Source organism: Suillus subaureus, assembly GCF_016647635.1.
Source record: "Suillus subaureus strain MN1 chromosome Unknown BJ212scaffold_19, whole genome shotgun sequence".
Classification (NCBI taxonomy): Eukaryota; Fungi; Basidiomycota; class Agaricomycetes; order Boletales; family Suillaceae; genus Suillus; species Suillus subaureus.
This window is the reverse complement of record NW_024538575.1, coordinates 103,417-122,071: the sequence shown is the minus strand read 5'-3', so window position 1 is coordinate 122,071 and position 18,655 is coordinate 103,417. Positions and strand designations below refer to the sequence as shown.

The 18,655-nt window shown below is 47.8% G+C and overlaps 7 protein-coding genes across 7 annotated transcripts; 2 read left to right on the top strand and 5 right to left on the bottom strand.

Annotated features, from left to right (window-relative positions):
* Positions 1-893: 893 nt before the first annotated feature.
* Positions 894-3,102, bottom strand: BJ212DRAFT_1359021 (uncharacterized protein). Its single transcript, XM_041335836.1, has 12 exons — positions 2,594-3,102; positions 2,196-2,534; positions 2,123-2,148; positions 2,020-2,074; positions 1,927-1,971; positions 1,828-1,879; positions 1,688-1,778; positions 1,561-1,637; positions 1,497-1,508; positions 1,357-1,446; positions 1,208-1,307; positions 894-1,154 (listed from the first exon to the last, which is right to left on the bottom strand). The coding sequence occupies exons 1-12, from the start codon at positions 2,965-2,967 to the stop codon at positions 1,114-1,116; spliced, it is 1,302 nt and encodes a 433-aa protein (XP_041192174.1). The 5' UTR covers positions 2,968-3,102; the 3' UTR covers positions 894-1,113.
* Positions 3,103-5,424: 2,322 nt separating this feature from the next.
* On the bottom strand, positions 5,425-6,460 carry BJ212DRAFT_251666 (uncharacterized protein). Its single transcript, XM_041342746.1, has one exon. It carries the CDS (start codon positions 6,216-6,218, stop codon positions 5,643-5,645), a length of 576 nt encoding a protein of 191 aa, XP_041192173.1. The 5' UTR covers positions 6,219-6,460; the 3' UTR covers positions 5,425-5,642.
* Positions 6,291-7,085, bottom strand: BJ212DRAFT_1220127 (Gti1/Pac2 family-domain-containing protein; the record flags this gene model as incomplete). Its single annotated transcript, XM_041329365.1, has 5 exons — positions 6,291-6,394; positions 6,450-6,574; positions 6,646-6,728; positions 6,779-6,818; positions 6,880-7,085. Coding segments are annotated over 5 exons (558 nt in total), but the record flags the coding sequence as incomplete, so codon positions are not given.
* Positions 7,086-9,056: 1,971 nt separating this feature from the next.
* Positions 9,057-12,041, bottom strand: BJ212DRAFT_1359008 (uncharacterized protein). The gene is made up of 13 exons (XM_041335835.1): positions 11,902-12,041; positions 11,697-11,851; positions 11,625-11,646; positions 11,553-11,572; positions 11,435-11,493; positions 11,181-11,387; positions 10,986-11,117; positions 10,366-10,928; positions 10,161-10,316; positions 9,969-10,096; positions 9,792-9,919; positions 9,609-9,738; positions 9,057-9,548 (listed from the first exon to the last, which is right to left on the bottom strand). Exons 1-13 carry the CDS (start codon positions 11,943-11,945, stop codon positions 9,532-9,534), a joined length of 1,761 nt encoding a protein of 586 aa, XP_041192171.1. The 5' UTR covers positions 11,946-12,041; the 3' UTR covers positions 9,057-9,531.
* Positions 12,042-12,155: 114 nt separating this feature from the next.
* On the top strand, positions 12,156-13,407 carry BJ212DRAFT_1273504 (SURF4 family-domain-containing protein; the record flags this gene model as incomplete). Its single annotated transcript, XM_041331094.1, has 7 exons — positions 12,156-12,445; positions 12,502-12,556; positions 12,610-12,851; positions 12,904-13,146; positions 13,197-13,219; positions 13,273-13,314; positions 13,370-13,407. The coding sequence occupies 7 exons, from the start codon at positions 12,156-12,158 to the stop codon at positions 13,405-13,407; spliced, it is 933 nt and encodes a 310-aa protein (XP_041192170.1).
* A 298-nt stretch (positions 13,408-13,705) lies between these two features.
* Positions 13,706-16,412, bottom strand: BJ212DRAFT_1481569 (WD40-repeat-containing domain protein; the record flags this gene model as incomplete). Its single annotated transcript, XM_041340281.1, has 5 exons — positions 13,706-14,205; positions 14,312-14,949; positions 15,075-15,319; positions 15,388-16,050; positions 16,104-16,412. The coding sequence occupies 5 exons, from the start codon at positions 16,410-16,412 to the stop codon at positions 13,706-13,708; spliced, it is 2,355 nt and encodes a 784-aa protein (XP_041192169.1).
* Positions 16,413-16,528: 116 nt separating this feature from the next.
* BJ212DRAFT_1481568 (uncharacterized protein) lies at positions 16,529-17,083 on the top strand (the record flags this gene model as incomplete). The annotated part of the gene is made up of 4 exons (XM_041340280.1): positions 16,529-16,541; positions 16,595-16,665; positions 16,711-16,761; positions 16,811-17,083. 4 exons carry the CDS (start codon positions 16,529-16,531, stop codon positions 17,081-17,083), a joined length of 408 nt encoding a protein of 135 aa, XP_041192168.1.
* Between the last annotated feature and the right edge of the window lie 1,572 nt (positions 17,084-18,655).

Sequence of the window (18,655 nt, the reverse complement as noted above, 5' to 3'; positions counted from 1 at the left end):
AATTGACAATTCATTGAACACACCACGATCGACTCGTTTAAAGGATGACAGCGTCGAAGCTCCCTTTACTGAGTTCCTCAGATATTCCGCAGACGTCAATTGCTGGTCACACTGAGTCTGCCTGAGCAAGGCGTGTAGGATATTGTCAATTTAATTGCGGTGCTGCAAATGATATAGCCCTCGGCCAAGTGCTGATGCACTCAGAGAACTTGATGCTCTTCCATGAGAAGATGATATTCATGCCTTGAGCATAGCAAGCGAGGAATAGCACACCATACATAGCAAGACGAAAATCCTGCTCAGACAGGTTTGTGTTTGTGCCATGGGATGCGGAGTCATACATATGATGCGTCAGATGCGCAATTGGCAGTAATTGCGCGCATGCGAGACGGAGGCAGATGTTGCTTGATGTTGCGTGCTTGTTCGTGTTATCGGTATCCTAGACTTCGGAAATTAGGCGAAGTCAGAAACTGGGCTCTTTACGAGGCCACATGTCGGCTTTGGAAGCCTACCCGGTGAGAAATTTATCCCCTTAAAAGTTAGCTATCATCCAATCTCATCCAAGTTTGCGCAAGGCCTCAACTAGAAGGCGAGTGATTTGCTAAGCCCATTTTGATTGCCTCCAAGATTGCAAGGAGCCCAGATTGATACCAAACATTCCCATGCCCGGTACGCAATACTCCTCTATTTGAGGGCGTAATATAGGCACGATAACATTTTTGTTTCAGGCCCTCGATAACGAGGTCAGAAGGTATTTGTGAGAGACGCTGAGGAGGTAGAGACGGGACCGTGGCTCCAGTAAGGATCGTTCTATTTTTTTCGCAGAAGTTGTATGTCTCTCGCTTTCGGGATCCATTTCAACCTGATCTTGAGCGGTCTTGACATTCCCCCCCCCCGTACTAGCCAGCAGTATGGCTAAGTGATTGCTCATATTGCCAGCACCGATAAATGTAATCTGATTTGCCGTAAGAATTGCAAATCTAGGATGGTCGCCAATGCCACCATGGAAAATGACTTGAGACTCAGCGAGGGGCAAAGTTTGCCTTCTATAAATGCAGAATACAGTTTGCGCCGTACTTGAGCATGCGAGGTATATGAATGGAATGCAATAAATCAAGCCATAAGATCTACGAGAATGGTGATAATGCCAAGTACTAGACCGCACCAGCATGAGCTCATCACTAATCAAAAAGAAAGGTAACATTACCAATTTCGATCCCAATAAGAGCAACGACAATCTGCTCAAGTCGTTCTGCATGCCTACTGGATACTGACTCCTTGAGAAGTTGGAGCATATCTTGAAGAACCTGTCCATGAAGTCAGCGAATGAAAGCATGCCACATGAACCAAACCAGCCTCGACTCGTGTATTTAGGAGATTTATTCGCTGAGGAATCTCCAGATAACTACGCGCGGCATCGTACAACGGTTGGAGATCGGGAAAGCTCTGAAAAGGTGTCAAAAATGCCGACACTTGACGTCGACAACCTAGCTTACCCAGAATACTTCCTAGAACGGGGCAGGGGTGAATTCAATATACTCTAGATGAATATTTTCTTACCGGAGAGTCTAAGACAGAGCCTACAGAGTTAATGTTAGTCCGTAATATGAATAATTCCCCGGTTTTGCGCATGATTTCTGGACAGTATATGTGAGATGGTTTACCATGCGGCATCTTCTTGACCGACCTTTATGAGGCATGCCGATTTTCCCCGTCTCTGACAGAGTTTCGGGTATATCTTTCGTGTCTTCGATGGTATTCGAGATAAGCTCTTCGAACTGAACGACCGTCACGAAGAGATTATGCCATAGAATGATGTCAGCGTACCAAGGATATCTTGACGGACTGAGATAGTGCGTGTGATAGAGAGAGCTTTGTCCTTGATGTGTTTAAGTATCAGAAAGTCCCCCTTTACACTCGACTTACATGTAACTAGATCCCTTGCGCAAGGTGATGACATCATTGTATATACTGTGTCATGGATAAAAACCAGCGATTTCGGAAAGGGACTAGACGTACCGACTGTAGTTAGCATAGTAATAATTCAGATCCTCCATTTCAACGCTGTCTGGTGCTGCCAGCGATTCAGAGTTCTGCAGAGAATACAAACGCCCTCACCTACCCAATCTTTCAACTTCAAAACGCTTGCTACGAGCAGTTCGTCAAGGCTAATTGTAGCAGAAGAAACTACTTACATGGAGGACAAGAAACGTTTCTCTTGGGCTTCACTCATTCCCCATATGACGACTGTTCCGTAGGCGAAAATAAAAATTTCGGCTTCGGTTGGAATAGTGTGAAATTTGCTAATCTTCTTGCGATTAGAGGGGAGTCCATTGTCCTCCGCTTCAGAGATCAGGGGATTCAATCCCGGGATTCCTAACAAATCCCCACTCGCTGGCAGAGATTTCGCATTTGCTTCTTGGGGTTCATATGCATAAGGAGTATACAAAACTTCGTCGATAATCTTGGGGTCTGCAAGATAGGATGCCCTCCGGGCATTGAAAAACTTCGAAAGTTCATGCAAACGATAGGAACTAAATCGAGACAATGCCTGTCAGTCACATAGTCAAGGAAGAAGCCAACAAAGAGTTACCTTGCTGTTGCATATGCTGTTACGCGAGGTAGTGACTTTGCCTTTTTCTTTGTCAGCCTCAGTGCATCTCTTCGTGCCGTTCCCTGCGGAATTTGGGAGATTTGACGTAGCCGTACTTCGACGTCCTCGTCTTCGTCATCATCTGACTCGTCCTCGTCCTCGTCATCTCCGTCATCCGTATCTCCTGTTGTACCCAGACTTTCCTCAGCATCTGGACGTGGTAGGGGTTTGCCTTGGGTAGACGATGTTGGTTGGTCCGGTAGGACCTTAAGTTTGCCAGCGACTTTCGTGGACCTGTTTGCACCGCGAATTTTCGGTTCGGGCTCCCTAGAAACGCCTGCTATAGATTTTGGTAAGAGCGGGTTTGTAGGCATGATGGGACACTGCTATATTTCGAATGTTAAATCCCTCTCTGAGGCTTACTCAGCTGTTCGGACTTGGTCTTGAATCCGATCGTGAGCACCGCTGTGGGTCACATGACCGGCGGTCACGTTGCATTGAATACTCCGGGATAGACGAATCAACACCCCTGACAAGTACATAGCTCTGGCCACGCGGACTCCAATCGCGTCGCCATGCTGGATCAGGCATGTGCATGCATCAAGGGTTGAAGGTTGCGATTTACAAAGAAGTTGTTTTTACTCACAGCCCTCCATCGTCTTCTCGGTTCAAGTTGCCGTGGCTGACATCATTCTACCTCGCCTATATACTAGGTCAACGTGGGGCGGGCTGCCTGCGAGCATATGTTTGTAAAACGCCGCTCAGGGTTGACCTGAAGGGTTTTGCGGTATGTGCAAGCGTCATCATATGGTACTGAAAGCTTACCGAAACCAACATCGCTCGCTGCAGGGCTTGAACGCTGAACGTTCAACGCTCGCGTGCAGGCACTGCTGAATCGATATCCGACATGCACAGCAGGGCTATCGATTGCACTGCTCAGGATCATCCGATTGGATCTCCCCCACTGCTAATGGTGTCATACTGCTGGTGTCATGCAGCGCATTGCAGCCTCGTCGGGCCCCAATCTTCCAAACTCAGACCATCATAGGATATAATTACTCACTTACATAAAGCTTAAAGCGTGATATATTGCAAGGTTCATGGCTTTACGTTTGCTTTATGCTTCAGTGCTGGGGAAAGCCTCACGTCACGGTGAATAGTGGCAGGAGGAGCCTTGCTGATCGGGGGACGCTAATTGGTGGAGAAGACTATCCACTCCATGATGCCACTGTATACCTAGATGGCATACTGTGTCAATCAACTCGTTCTCATTTCGCCGGTCTTCTTTGATTCAAGATCACACGACAATCCCGAAGTTGTCGGATTGGAAGCCTCCCTCCTATGAGCTGCTTCCGCGGGGCCGTTTTGGACCGCAGGGTTCATTGCCGTACAGAACACCCTCTTTTTCTTCTGGTGTTGGAAGCAAGTAGTCTTTTCCAACAATACACCTTACACAGAGGAAGTTGCAGCAACATTGTCGTCATGTACACTCCCTATTTTCCAGGCATCCAATTCGTGATGTTACCTGATTGATATTTCCGAGAACTATTATCTATGCCTGCTTCCCCGACCCTTCAGTGTTCTTTATCAGGAACAATCGAACACCGTGTACAAAATCTGTTCCAAGTTTGGTGACATATCTAAAATGGCCATTGGCGATAACCCCTCTCAAAAGATTTACAATGTCCCTGCGTTCGAAGGCTCCCGGTCAGATTGCCAGTAGTATGGCTAAACGCAGGTGTGTGGAAGCGCATGTACTGTGTCAAGGATCCTTTCAAGAAATTTTACTACCTCGCTCATCACTATCACCTAGTAGTACCTGTCATGCAAACCCACCAGTTATCCCTTTTGCACGAGGGGACAAAGTGAGCCGCGCTGATTCGTCGGGGGTAGGACTTACCCAAAGCACATCTTCTATTTCAGGACTAACTTCAATACTCCCATTTTCCGTTAATACGCTCCAACTGAGCAGTATTACCTGTTCAAACAACGAATAGATCCCTTAGTTCGGTCCGGGACGGCGATTAAGCATCAGCAGGGCGGTTGCATACATATGACATTTCCGCGGAATGACCAGAAGAACGCCCCTGAACAGACCGTGCCAGCACTACTGCAGTGTGCTAGCCCACTTTGAGTCGGAAATGTCTGCCGTCACATCTGGACACCTAGTCTGACGCACCAAAACAATTCACAAGTGCCACTACACTAGATACGGTCTACATGCCATCACATTTCAGGTAATGTTTATCATTTTACGGAACCGCAAACGGGCAGAAGTATCACGAATGGGACAATTAAAAGAGGAAGATGTTGTTGTATACGGATAGATGCGAATATGTCCCCGGGGTCAGCCTACACATTGTGTCCATGGTACGTACCTAGGCTTGGTATTAATTGTCGAAGTACATCCTACGTGAGAGGAACATGTAAATTTTTTGCAGGCGGGGATATCAGGGGATATCTCGGTAACGCTCCCCGCCAACTGCTGCCAACATGATCAGCGAAACCCCTATCCCAGCTCAGCAACAATGACCCTTCAGGGCGGAAAGCGTCTCACGGCCTGGATTCCTCCGCTGATCGTACTCGCGTTCGATGATACGTCTCGGATCAATTGGGATTCACAGTTAAAAATAATAAACAACCAACACCACAACCACCAGTTCACTGCAGCTTTGTATTAGCATGACGACGGTGTTCGACAAATTGGGAGGTGCACAAATTTCCGCGGTTACTGTGCGGTACAAAGTGTTATCTGCATATGAATCCGAGGCTTACCAGCCAACCAGTACAAGCTCAACGGACAACACTTAGGATACAATACAAGCTCCCCCTTTTCAGAAAATAAGGTGCCTGTGCGTTTGGCATCAAGTATATAAACACAAGTAACAATATGTAAGTTTAACGAGGTATGCGTGAGGATTATATATGTAAAGTCCAGGTGTAATTGACAAAGAATTGGGCTGCCCACACCTGGGAGATGAGGTACATTAAAATAAGTAGAAGAGGAAATCGCAGAATGTCTCGAGATTAGATCGACCTCAATAAATCATTAGGTATACGAGCACCCTGTCGATTCGGAGCGCAAAGCAGAATGTCCCTTTGAAGGGGGATGATTTCGGTCTCCTCCCTTTGAGACAAAACCTGGTGAGACCTGAGTTGAAAAACGCTGAAGAAATTGCTCATCAATCGGTTCACGCCTCGGATATGCAAGCCCTTGCAGGTATTCGAGGGGCACAAGCTGTTCCGAGAGATGGGAAGGACTGATGCGTGGACTTGGGGTAGCAGGTCCTGAGGATGACGATGAGGGGGGAGATGGACATGCCGAGCGACTCTGGAACGGCGCATCACGAAATTGTGATTGCATCTGAGTAGGAACCACATTTGGAGCCGAATAAGTCGTCTGACGGATGTTGGAAGAGTAATGCCTAGACGATCCTTCTGTGGAAGAAGGAAAGGAATAGGCGGTTTTACGCCCGCTTGTCGCCTCTATCTCCAGCAGATCAAGTTGGGAGGAATTTCTTGAAGTGGGAAAATGTGTAAACGGCGAAGGATTGGAATTTGAAGCGTGGAATGATGACTGAAACCCGGATTGAACCGGATTGATCTTGGGTAGTACGCCCTCCATGGGAAACTGTGGGAGTTGCTTTGCAAGCGCAGATTTTGGTAGGTCATCGTCTCGTCTCGTCTTAGCATCTCTACGAGCACTTCGGAACCACCCGTCTGGAACCGGGACATCACCGACCCCTGGTATATTATCGATAGTGTTGAGCCGATCAAGCTTCTGTTGACTGAAGTAGGCAGCTGATGCGAAGGATGATTAGACTTCCGAGGCGGCGGAGATAGCCAAGAAACGTACTTAAGTGCCACTTCCTAGTGATACCTCGCGTGCGATCATCAGGTAATGAGACACGCACGCTATAAGTTTGCTTGATCAAGCGCTCAGAGTCCCCCGTAGCACGTGCTCGCGAAGAAGGGTACATGCTGTGAAACAGGTAAAATTGTCATTCCACGGCGCATGGACTTTGGGCGCCCACATGATTGACATGACCTACCTAATCATCTGGGCCCATGGAGTGCCGGAGCTACCTGGATCATCATTCACATCACATTCTTTCTGCTGATAGAACAGAAATTCCTTTGGAAAATATAAGTCCGAGGGGAATTTCATAATTGACATCTACTTACATCGCGGACTCTACTTGGTCCCCAGCCCATGCCATCCGTCCTAGCAATTTAAATAATATTGAATAATTATGCTTAGACACCCCAGCCACAAGTGGACGAACCATCGTTCCATGCCGAGGCCTGTGGCCTCAGAATTTGCACTGCGTTCCTCCCAAACATATACATTTCCGGGGGCGATAGCCCTTCGTTCCTCAGCGTCCAATCGCCGTGTTGTAAGTGGGAGCGCATTCCTCGCAACAGCATGAAAGATGTGAAGCGCATCCCTTGTCGAGCGTATGCGGACATTTTGGAGGGAAGGTTGCTGCATATCTTCAGAATGAGGATATCAAGGGGAAACACTAAGTGGGCTTTAGGATCAACGGAACTTCACAGCACAAGTTATTATATATTCCTGGATTCGTAAGGGAACTGTGAACCGCGGATAAAATTAAAATTATTCTAAGTTTGAATTGAGTTAACCCACATGCTGGATTTTGAAAAGCGCCCTGTGATCGGACTCATCAGATTCGACTTGAGAGTATTTCCGAGACGTGGGGACCGCAGGACGCCGCTAGCTACTCCACTAGCCAAATCCATAATGATAACGCACCATAAAGTGCGAAGAACGTGGGTATAAAGATTACAAGTCGTACAACTCCCAATATAGTAATTCCGGTGCGACCGACCAAGTTGCCAGTGAACACAGAAGCATAGCACAGCAGGTTGACTACAGGGTTGAATTAATTCATCATATTTATCCTGATTGTGGCTGACAACGACCGCTGCAGACGGGGCCTTGCAAAACCTTTATGCGCGGATACTAGAGTACTAACATACTAACGTAGCAGTCACGGTAGCTAGTTTACAGGAATTTACATCAAAACACGCCCCATGATGTAAGTGACATTTGAAAGATCCTTGATTCATTGTGCATAGCTTATTGATGGCGCAAGGGTGCACATTCGCCAGAGGGGCTTGGGATTGGTCAATTAGGACTAGTCTCGCGTTAACGTTGCAAAATCCTAACAAGGTTTGATTTCAGGAACTGGAGCAACTGAACAATACAGTGCTCATCATGACGGTATGCTATGATCATTGGCCCGATATCTGACATAGCAAAACTTTTGATGCGAAAGACTTACCATTGCCAAGCAATATCGCCGGAGCGCATTTGAAAAGCCTAATTCAAAAGCCATGCAAGTGATCACCGTCCATGGATCTCGTATCACTAGGGGCCAACGGGCGGTTGTTTGAATTTAAACGTGAGCGCAGCTCCATGCTGACTCTAGGAGGAACTCGGATAAAGCCTAATTTCAATCGTATGACAAGATCACTTCGTCATGCTGAATGTTGGCCCGGCCACGTTCAATTGCGCTGGTCAGCTCAATCTAGAATCGTATCTCTAGTAGGGACTGACGAGGATGATCGGCGGGCTTTTTGTCAACATACAGTTTTAACGTGTACGCCCATTGCGTTGAGGCCAAATTTCCCTTTTCGTGCTGTCAGCAGGGGGTCTACGTTATTCGGTGGACATTGTCGGTGAAGAACACTTCCCACCTTCGAAGCTATAATTGATCGCATTTTCACAATACGTGCTAATGAGGTTCCAGAACTTAGAAGGCAGAGAAAAAAAGGTTTTCAGATGGCAATGGCCGACACGCTCCACCAGTTGTCATGGTGTGGTGGCAGGCGTCTATAGGATATGTGCGTCTCAACAGCGGCACAGAACCTTTCAGGCGTGTCGAATGCCGATTTCCACTGTTTCCGTCAAATTATGATGAACAAAGTTTGGCAAACAAGGGAACTTGCGAGCGGTTAATGAATTGTACCAAAGGGTCGAATCAAAATGAACACAAGGCAACCAGAAACTGAAACCGAGGCGCTGAGCGTGAAGATCACCCGAAAATTGAACGGTTGCTTGGGAAAGTCTGCAGGGTAAGCTTATTCTGGACACGGCTGATTCCGTGCGGACAAACACCCCGGGCACATTGCAACCCCGGCTTGGCAAATGATCATCGAGTATGAACACAAATGGATGTGTCGATTCCAAGGGAATATAGGGTAGCTCGTTGTGTACTTGTACCGCGAAGGTTTGGCCCTCAGCAACGCAGTAACGCTGGCACCACAAGTATATTGCAGGGGAGGTGAGCCAGACCCAATCCATCGTTTGTTACACGTAGTGTCAGTTTGAACTGCGTGGAAGGAGCACCAACAGATCGGCGCTTAAAATATTGAATTCCGCGACAGGCCAAGCTCCCCGCATTATGTTGCGGAAATGTGCGTGCTGTCAGGCAAGCGGAATGATTTCGTTATATATCAATGAGCGAAGGTGAGTTAAGGGGGCCAGGTGCAGCACGTTCATCAATTCGCTCATGCCCAGCGGATTTCTCCATTCGAGTTTGAGTTGTTACAGCCTGCAGCCCGGGAACTTGGATCGTCACAAACAATGATACAACTATAAGCTAAGGAGCACAAGCGCGGTGAGGACACCCCTATGGACACCTGGACCCGTAGGCTTGTTTTTGTGGAGTATACTGGATACGGCACGTCCATCCCGTTGGATGTGATAACTCGGCATGAGTCCGCGCCTAGGTTGTTCTCAATTTCGCTCTCTCCCGGTTGGCTGTTGTAGTAAAAGGTTGATACGCATTTGATGGGGGTCGTATTTCAAATTGATAGTCATCCACACTAACATTAGATATGGGTATAAGAATGTAAGATACTGAGTGGGAGCGACAGTAGGTTTGTAACAGACTGGGGGTGACGGTAGCTGTTTAATTCACGAGATGATCTTGACAAGAAAAAAACATCGTCAGGCATGAAAACGCCCAGACGAGTGCAATGGACACACCTGGTAAAGGCAACACGACCGGGACATAGTCGGGAATCTCTGCGTAGTGGTGTCGATCACGGAAAAGATAACGCACGTGAAGTGATTTTGGCGATGCAGGGGCGGGGTCATAGAACCCTTGAATACCGGCCTGCGATACACCACATGAACCAAAGCTCGAGGAGAAGATATGAGCGTGACTACCTTTGTGCGATGACCGGGGACATGAACCTGACTGTTGTGCACCAAGGCTTGTACAGGCACAGTTACGTCTATCGTAAGGTTCTTGGCGTTCATTTCGGGCCCGTATGTCGCACTCAGGATGACAAGACCTTGACGCGACGTGAGAACCACGTGCCCGGATATCTGGGGGTGTCGTACCTCCTCTGGACCTCTCCGTCTGCATGTGGCGTTTGGCAGTTTCGCTCAACAACCCCACGGTGTCATCAATCCGCCTCTTTAGCTGCGAGTTTTCCTCTTTAAGAAGGCGCTCAGCCTTGCGGAAATATCTTTGTAATTAACAAGACGAAAATGTTAATCTGACGGTCGAAGGAAGTTGGAGATAAGACTGACAATGTCCGTTGTAACTGCCTACGAGGCTTCAAAACAAAGTGATATCCGAGGAGAAGAACTGTTGAAGGCAAAACAGCCGAAAAGAACTCCAATGTTTGATTTCTTACGGTCGACAAAGTTATTGGCAATATCCATTTCTGATGGAGATACTCCAACCTGATATAAACGCGTGAGTCATGGGATATTTGAGAACAAAATGACGCACTCAAAGCGCATGATTAATCCCTTGGTGCTAACACCAAAGCTAGTTGATATAGCAGCATTCGTGTTAGTCCATGTTGCGGTGACCAGATAGGCCAATTGCCGAAACCCAATCTCTAGGCCTGCCTTGAACCTCAGTGATAGTTCGAAAAACCAGATAGACCACTCGGTCTTGATACACGAGTTGAGGCCAGATAGCTGAAATCCACACGACCAAGCCCGCAGTCCAACCCCAAAACCACTGACGGAGCCAGGGTTATTTGTGAAGTCGGCGTTCATACGGTCCGTATGGTGAACGTAATTTTCAGGAGACGAGAAGTCAAAAGGCTGAGGGGAGTGTATATCAAATTCAAAGCTTCCCATGGACAATGGTGAGAATGTCCACGCCACAGAGCCCACCGTTGAAGCATGTCGGAAGAGCCGACGACTGAAGGAAACGGTACTAGCCGGAGGGAGAAGGTTCCAGAACGCAGGAATGAAATGCACACGGCAATTTAGGGTATTGTCGTTGTCTTCGTAGCTCGCTTTTGCGACAACGAGGTGAGGGTCTAAGAAATGTGCTGTGGCCTTTTCAGACGACGATCATTCCTTGAGTAATGAATCTGATCTAATAATAAGACGTACCTCCAAAGCGAGCCTAGGAGAGAATTGATGGCGTATCGTGCCCATGAGGTTATTTCTACTCAGCAAGTCATTTCGAGGGCCTAGTCCCAGGTAACTCGTGAATTTAAGGTAAGTCTTTTCATTCAACACTTTCTGCACAAATTGAAGCGGACATGAACGTCAAATCGGGTGGGCACGAAAAGGTATGGAGCCCACCGTAATAGAGTGACGAATAGCAAAATGAGAGACCCACACTCCACGGAAGCGGGCGAGGATGCCTCTCGAATCATAATCTAAGTCATCACCGCGTGCGAATAACGTCGATGCGTCAATTCCACACGTCACCGTGCCTCTTGGCCGAATGAGGTGATCAAAATTTTCTTGACTACGATCGATCCTCCAACGTCGAAGATGCGCACGTATCTGTCAAGAGGAGTGAGTCAACTGCATAGCGGGCGAAAATGCCGCACTTGTTCAACACTCTGAGACCGCAGCTCTGTTGGCCACGGGTTTTTTAAAGCACCTTCACCTAGTGAAATACATGTTTGTGTGAAGCATGCCCTGAGGGTGGAATGCGGATGTGCTTACCCAGAAAATCATATACTTCCCTATTAAAATGAGACCGCATGTAAAGAACGGTGTGTGACAACACGAACTCACCGAAGAAAGGGGTCCGACAGAACTTTAAAACGTTTTCACATATTGCATTGGAACTGGACTAAAGACTCTCACCCTCGTAAGCTTTTTGAATTTCAAGGAATTCCACAGCTGTAGTGTCTTTTGTCCGTTCCTCGCGCTGCTTGTCGGGGTGAAAGATTACGGATAATGCTCTGTAACGTTCTCGTATTTCGTTTGCGGAAGCGGTTGTTGGCACGTTTAACACTGAACTTTTTTTATATGGTCAGTAGCGACTCTGAGGGCTATGCGAACGACGTACTAGAGGTATTCATTTCGCACCGGGTCTACGCGTAATTTGTTCATGCTGGTCCAAAAAAATGCGCGTGGTCCCAACGTTGACGATGGCCAACGTAACGTGCACGAGTTTCAACGACGAAGATGTGAATTCTCGGTTCCCCCCTATAATGCAAAAAAGCTTAATCGGCTTTCGGGCAATTAAATTCCCACGAGACGTGAATCGCCACGTCGGTGTTACAAGTTGAATGCTGTCAAAGCTTGACTCCGTCGTTCACCATGACCTCCCGTATCAACATTCGTCCAGCTTCAACAAGCTATCACAGTCCAGACCCTCATGGATTCGCAAACACACGCCCTTCTACAGGTTACAGAGCAGCTAACCCAGACCATCCTCTTGAGAGGATTCGAGCAGTTGCTAAACAGGTCGAAGACACAATTGAGATATATTCTCAGCCTTTGAGACCTCATCTACCTACCATCGGCCGGTTCTTGATCATAGTCACGTTCTTTGAGGATGCTTTGAGGATTATGACACAGTGGAATGACCAGCTTTGGTACCTCCAAACGTCAGTTACAACCATTCATAGCAGGAAGACGTTTGTTTAAATTTCATTGGTTACAGACATAGACATTTCTACAAGGGAATCTCCCACCTTTTCCTACTGCTCAACGTCATCGTAAGCCCTCATTCTAAGTCCCGCAATTCCCGGATTTAATTCATTCGTCCTAGACAATGCTTGTCGCTTCCTCAGCCGTCCTCATGAAAAGGTACACAGAATACGCAGTCATCGGTCTCCTCAGCGTAGTCATTATTCAAGGCTTCGGATATGGCCTTATGTTTGACCTCACCTTCTTCCTTCGCAACTTGAGCGTCATAGGCGGTCTCATCATGGTGTTTAGCGAAACCATGGTCAACGAAAAGAAAAGCTTTGCCGGTATCCCGTCTATGAGTGAAACAGACCGCAAGAAATAGTGCGTATTCTTCCCCACCGCAACTCACCCATTTATTCACCCACCATTGTAGCTTTCTCCTGGCGGGCCGCGTCCTCCTCATCTTCCTCTTCCTCGGCTTCATTTTTCAAGGAGAATGGGGCATAGGCCGTGTATTCATGTCCGTCTTCGGTCTCGCAGCATGCACGATGGTAGCTATCGGCTTCAAAGCAAAATGGTCCGCGATCTTCCTCGTCATCTTACTCAGTGTCTTCAACGTCTTCGCGAATAACTGGTGGAGCGTGCATAGTGCTCACCCTCAACGTGATTTTCTCAAGTATGTGTATGAGTTCTATTTTGGGGCATTGTGCTGATGCGCTTTTCTAGGTACGATTTCTTCCAGACGCTCTGTAAGCCACTATTTCTTGCAATCACACAGCATTGACACACTAATCAATCACAGCTATCGTCGGAGGCCTCATCCTTCTCGTGAACATGGGACCCGGTACGTCACTCTCACCCCTTCCCACCTCATTCGTTCGCGACTGACGCCAACACAGGTGGTCTCTCGGTAGACGAGAAGAAAAAGACATACTAGAAAAAAGACTCTTTGTTTTCTTTATTGGCACCATAACAACAGTATCATCGTTATCCCGCAGACGATGCCTAGGATTGTTTGAATGCCTGTCGTGTCGGACGCCTCGGTACTCATACATAGTACACATATCCCATATCGCATTGCCAATAACTATGGCATCGTCGCTTTGTCATCACCACATAGAGATACCAGTCCGCACCGGCGTTTTTTGTACCCGTTGACGCGCGTGATGTGAAGATGTGTGATTTCTGGTGGACAAGGAGGTAACATCTCGAGTCAAAAATCACAAGTCAAAATGCTATCCTAACCGCCTAAACACATTCTTACTCCCACTTCTCATGCCCTTCCTCCGCTGGCTCCTTCCCGTCCGTTCACTCTCACTCAACATAACCGTCCTCTCCCCATCCCCACCCCCACGCTCCATACCAGCTCCAAACACCTCCACACCCTTCCTCACATTTCCGTCTTTTCTGCTCCCCCGATCTCTTGAAAAATCTTTTGTGGAAGAAGGGATCCAGCTCATCTCGAACCCTCCTTTACCTCCATTCGCTGCGTCGCGGGGTGTCGTAGTGTGGGAGGAACCACGTGCAGGTGCATTCCGTCGCTGTCCAAACGTAGCAGTCTTATCAATCGTCTTTCTTGCGCTCGCGCTCGTACTAGTTTCAGTGTGTGGGACCAGAGGAACGAAATTGACGTTGGCGTTGGACTGTCTGTTGTATTGGCGCGTACGCGTGTATGCTTGGTGTGCGCGTTCGTTCTTTTGGCCTGGACGCGCGCGCGGGTCGAATTTGTTGAGTTCTGGGGAGTTATGTGAGTATGCGTTATGAGTACAGGACGGTGGGTGTGAGGATACAAATGATGGGCGTCGGAAAGAAGATGGATGGAAACGAAACCGAAAACTCACCACCAGCATCACTACTATCATCACTATCGCCCCCCTCACCACCTTCGCTCTCACTCTCATCCTCACTAATCCCACTAGACGAAGCCCTCTCACTCTCCTCTTCCTCTTCCTCGACAGCAGTCTTCCCTCTTACCTTCTGCTTAGAACCCGAAGCTGAAGGATGCAAAAGCGCATACTCCCTCGTCGTCTCGTCCACTGCGAATTCAGGGTTCAGGAATAAATCTTGGAAGCGAGGGTCGTTGAGGAGGGTTGGTTTTTCGAGTTCGGTTGGAGTTTGTTCTGCCTTGTCAGCATCGGCATTAACATCAACGTCCATAGCTTCTTCATCCTCCCCACCCTTCACACCCCTCCTCCTCCTCTCCTCTTTCCTTCTTTCCTTCTCAAGCCCCCTCTCAATCCTCTCCGCCAATGCTTTGTTAACCTTGACTTCTTCGCCTCCAACCCCAGTACCCTTCTTGGTACGTATCCTCGTCTCGGCCATCTTCTCCATCCGCTCCTTGACGAGTTTCTCACGATGCTCAGCATATGCGAAGGGGTTAGCGATGACGCGTGCGGTGTCATAGAGGTGGAGGGAGAGGAAGTAGCCATGCATGTAGGGTTTGAGAGCGGGGGTTCCTATCAAGTGGTCGAGGCCGAGTCTGTGGGAGGGTGCGTGAGTTGTGAGTTTTGGGTGAGGTAGATATTGGGGTGAATGGGGAATGCAGCACGAGATCAAGAGGGAATATAGTAGCAAAGAAAAGAAATAACACAAAAGACAACGCACGTCTTCAGCTCGCTCCTCTCTACAAACTTGAAATCCTCATACGCGTTCCTTGTCGTAGAATCTTCCATCTCCTCTGTAACATTTTCCAGAAAACTAGCCCAGCGTGGTGCAGGACCAAGTGCAGGGATGTAATATGTGCCCATTTGGATCCCTTCGTTTGCGGTTAGGAAGAGGCCGCTGCCTGGGACGTGGTGAATATGGTTGAGGTCGTTTGCAGGTGTTATGGATACGAAGTTGGATGAGGGCTGTCGTGCGTCGGTGTCAGTGTCGTCATCAGCGTTAGTACTATCACGAGTAAGTAAGACGGGCTCACGGAATTACGATCCCATATCTTGACAACTTTTTTATCTGCGCTCAATACCATACCGTCCCCCGCAAGTCGACCGCCTTCTATCCATGTAAGATTGCGTATTGGGAGGCCGTAGCCTTGGTCTTTTAGTGCAAAGGGCCGGGTGGATCGGATATCGTACAAGAGGGTATGTCCTGTAGATGTTCCTACAGCGTACGATAGGCCGTCTGATCGGGAAGCGAGGGCTGTAATGCCTATACTGAGTGCGTCGGTGTCATCGACACCTGGCATGGTACTCCGCACTGTGTGGCTTAGCAGTCGATTGGTCGGTACCTGAAGCACACCGACAGATGATCTAGAACGAAGATCCCAGAATTGGACTGTCCCGTTCCCATCGACGCCGAATGTGAGGAGGTTATGCGCGGAGTTGATGTCAATACAGTTTACGCCTTGGATGTTGTCGCCTTGAAGAACTAGGGGACTGAGAAAACGTCCTTGTTCGAGGTTGAGTCGATATATCTCGTTTCCTGAAGCTGAGAAGAGCGCGGTGCATGATGGAAAGTGATATGCCAGCGACCGACCGAAGCGCGGTATGCGAGTCCTATAATGAAATCCTCCCTGAGTGTGCAGCTCAATAGTACGATCATTCTGCAAGTGCATAATCTTTGTCCAATCATCTGATAAAATCTTGAACCCAAGTCGTCGTGAGCTTACATGAGGATGAGGAATATGAGACTGACGATGAAATCGACGTTCTCTGCATCTGAGTGTCTCTCGAATTTTAGATTGAGATCGTCCAGATCCCAAACTCTCGTTTGAGGTTTATAAGTGCCAGTAGCTATGGCATGATGACCGTCTCTTGTTGTTTTTATTCTGTTGCTGGCCTCGGGAAATTCGAATCCTTGGATGAGCTCGATAGCGCCTTGGACATGCTCTTTTGAGACCCGCTTTCCTTTTCCTTTCGCTGCTCGTTTTCTGATAAGCCAATCTGGAATGGACGACGATGAACCCGCTACTGCGCCGTTGACAGTGTAAACTTTCACGTCCATCCTGATTCCTCGCTGCGTCAACTTTAAAAAATAAAATGTCAGTATATGAGTGTCCTGATTTGGATATGTCAGACTAAAAACGGTGTTTCTCAATATTTCTCTTAAACCACCTCCATATGTTAGACCAAAGTGAGCAAGTTCTATGTTTATTTTCTAAAAGGCTGATATTTTATTTAAAGCAGCTGAATCACAATACGCAGCAGCAGCGCACGTTCCGCTCATAAAGTCACCAGGTCTTCGAGTACCTCCAGCTGTACGAAGCACGTCCTCCTCATCGACTACACTGACTTGCTCGCAGGTACATCTACCACCAGACATCCATCCTCTTCCTGATAGCGTTACTCCATATGTATATACTTCCAACTCTCAAACAATCTCACTCACTGACAAGCTCGCAGTTTGTCTATCCATACACACTAGAACCGCACGTACTCACAGTCGAGTCTTCTCGGCGCACGACACTCGCGGCGCATACGGCGAGGAGAGAGGCATATCTTCGTGCGAGAGAGGACGAGCATGAATGGCGGAGAAAGGAGGCACTCAGGCGTGTTGCACCGGGTTTTGATCCTGCGGCGACGCTTGTGCCTGTTCGTGCTGAAGTTAGCGAGGTTAAGACGGATGTGATGGATCAGCTTGTGGACCAGCTTGCTAAGATGGAGAATGGGAGTTGAATTGCTGGGGATATTAGGTCTTTCATCGGAAAGGACACCTTGACTGAGGTCACCGTGCTTTGTATTTCTAACACCCTTACTAGTCTCGTGATCTAATCTTTCTTCTAGTCAAAATAGTCTTTCATTGGAGTGTTGGATGCGATCATTCGGGCTACCAAATTCACGGATCAGACTTTCATTGGAGTGTTGGATACGATCATTTGGCCCACAAAACTCACGGATCAACATAACATTCATTTATCTCCAGCATCGATCATAGTGGTCGAGAGGTATATTCTGGTCTCCCGGCTTTTATACTTTTTACCTCCCAACCTGCACTTCCCCACTTCTTCCTCTGGTTCCAGGACACTAGCACAACCACCGTGATATCAGGGGACAAATAATAATTGATAAAAGCTCTCAAGCTTGTTGCTGGTTACAGTCCTCAACTCCTTCACAACATCGGCGGCCCCTCTCCCTGCTCTGAGTCTCCTCTCTTCAGTCTTTCGAGAACACGATCCAAGTTTCTGGCCAGCCGCTCGAGAACAGATTTCGAAGCAATCTACATATACTTCTTTGCGCCTTCCGCGAGGATAAGGTGGAGCTCGAAACAATGTATGTTGTCAATAATGTAGCAAGCATGGGTCGATGCGCTTCTCATCATTTTCCACCCCTGTTGACCTGGGATAGAAGCAAACGATATCAGGTACGATTCGGAGGAGGTCACAGTCAGAATGAGCTCAATTTTACGGCTTGTTACAATCTTTGCCGTGAGTTTTTTCTTTCTGAGCTGTTTCAATTATACAATAGATAAGCTTGGAGATGCCAGCAGACCTTTCGTGGCAGTCTGCTGGCATTGGAGATATTATCTGTTCGGAAGGCACAAACTACGCAAGAAGAAAGAATTTAACATTCGCTTAACGCGAGGCTATTAAGGAGATTCTGGTGGACCAACGGTGGACAGGTCCTTCTTAAAATGCATACCCATAACCATGAAGGACATTGTTCAGCATATGAAAGAAAGGTGTCTTCCTCCTACGCTTCAGGTATTTTTGATCCCATAATACATCTCGCTCACAATGCGTTTCTCTTCTGGGATTGTCCTCGCAGTTGTTGCTGCATTAGCATCATCAATCTCTGTTGTGGTCGTCACTCGGCGTTTCGCCTGGCCTAGCCTCATCTCTCTCTAATAGGGGGAGGGGGACCCGGAGGAGTAAAAAGGGGGAAATCTATATGTTGATCTTACAGCTGTCAGCTGGTCCGCAAGCCTTGTTGCCCGCTTTGAATGTGCACATTTTATATATACGCGAACGTATGTTGATCATACTGGACTCCCAGACACCCACTTTAGTGCTCAGATCTGAGAGGATTCTGCAGGAAGTAAATGTTACTGCTGTCTGTCATTTCATAAGTTTCCTCTGGCTATTGGGTGCCGTGTCCGATGCTATCATCTTTTGTGAAAGTAGGTGAGCGTTCTCCCCACCGTACTTACGAGTATGATTCATGAAGTTATCTATCTATTGTAGACGGTCCGAGTGCTCCATGTTTTTCACAAGACACCCTTCTGTAGTCTGGACGCAAGTTACCCAAATT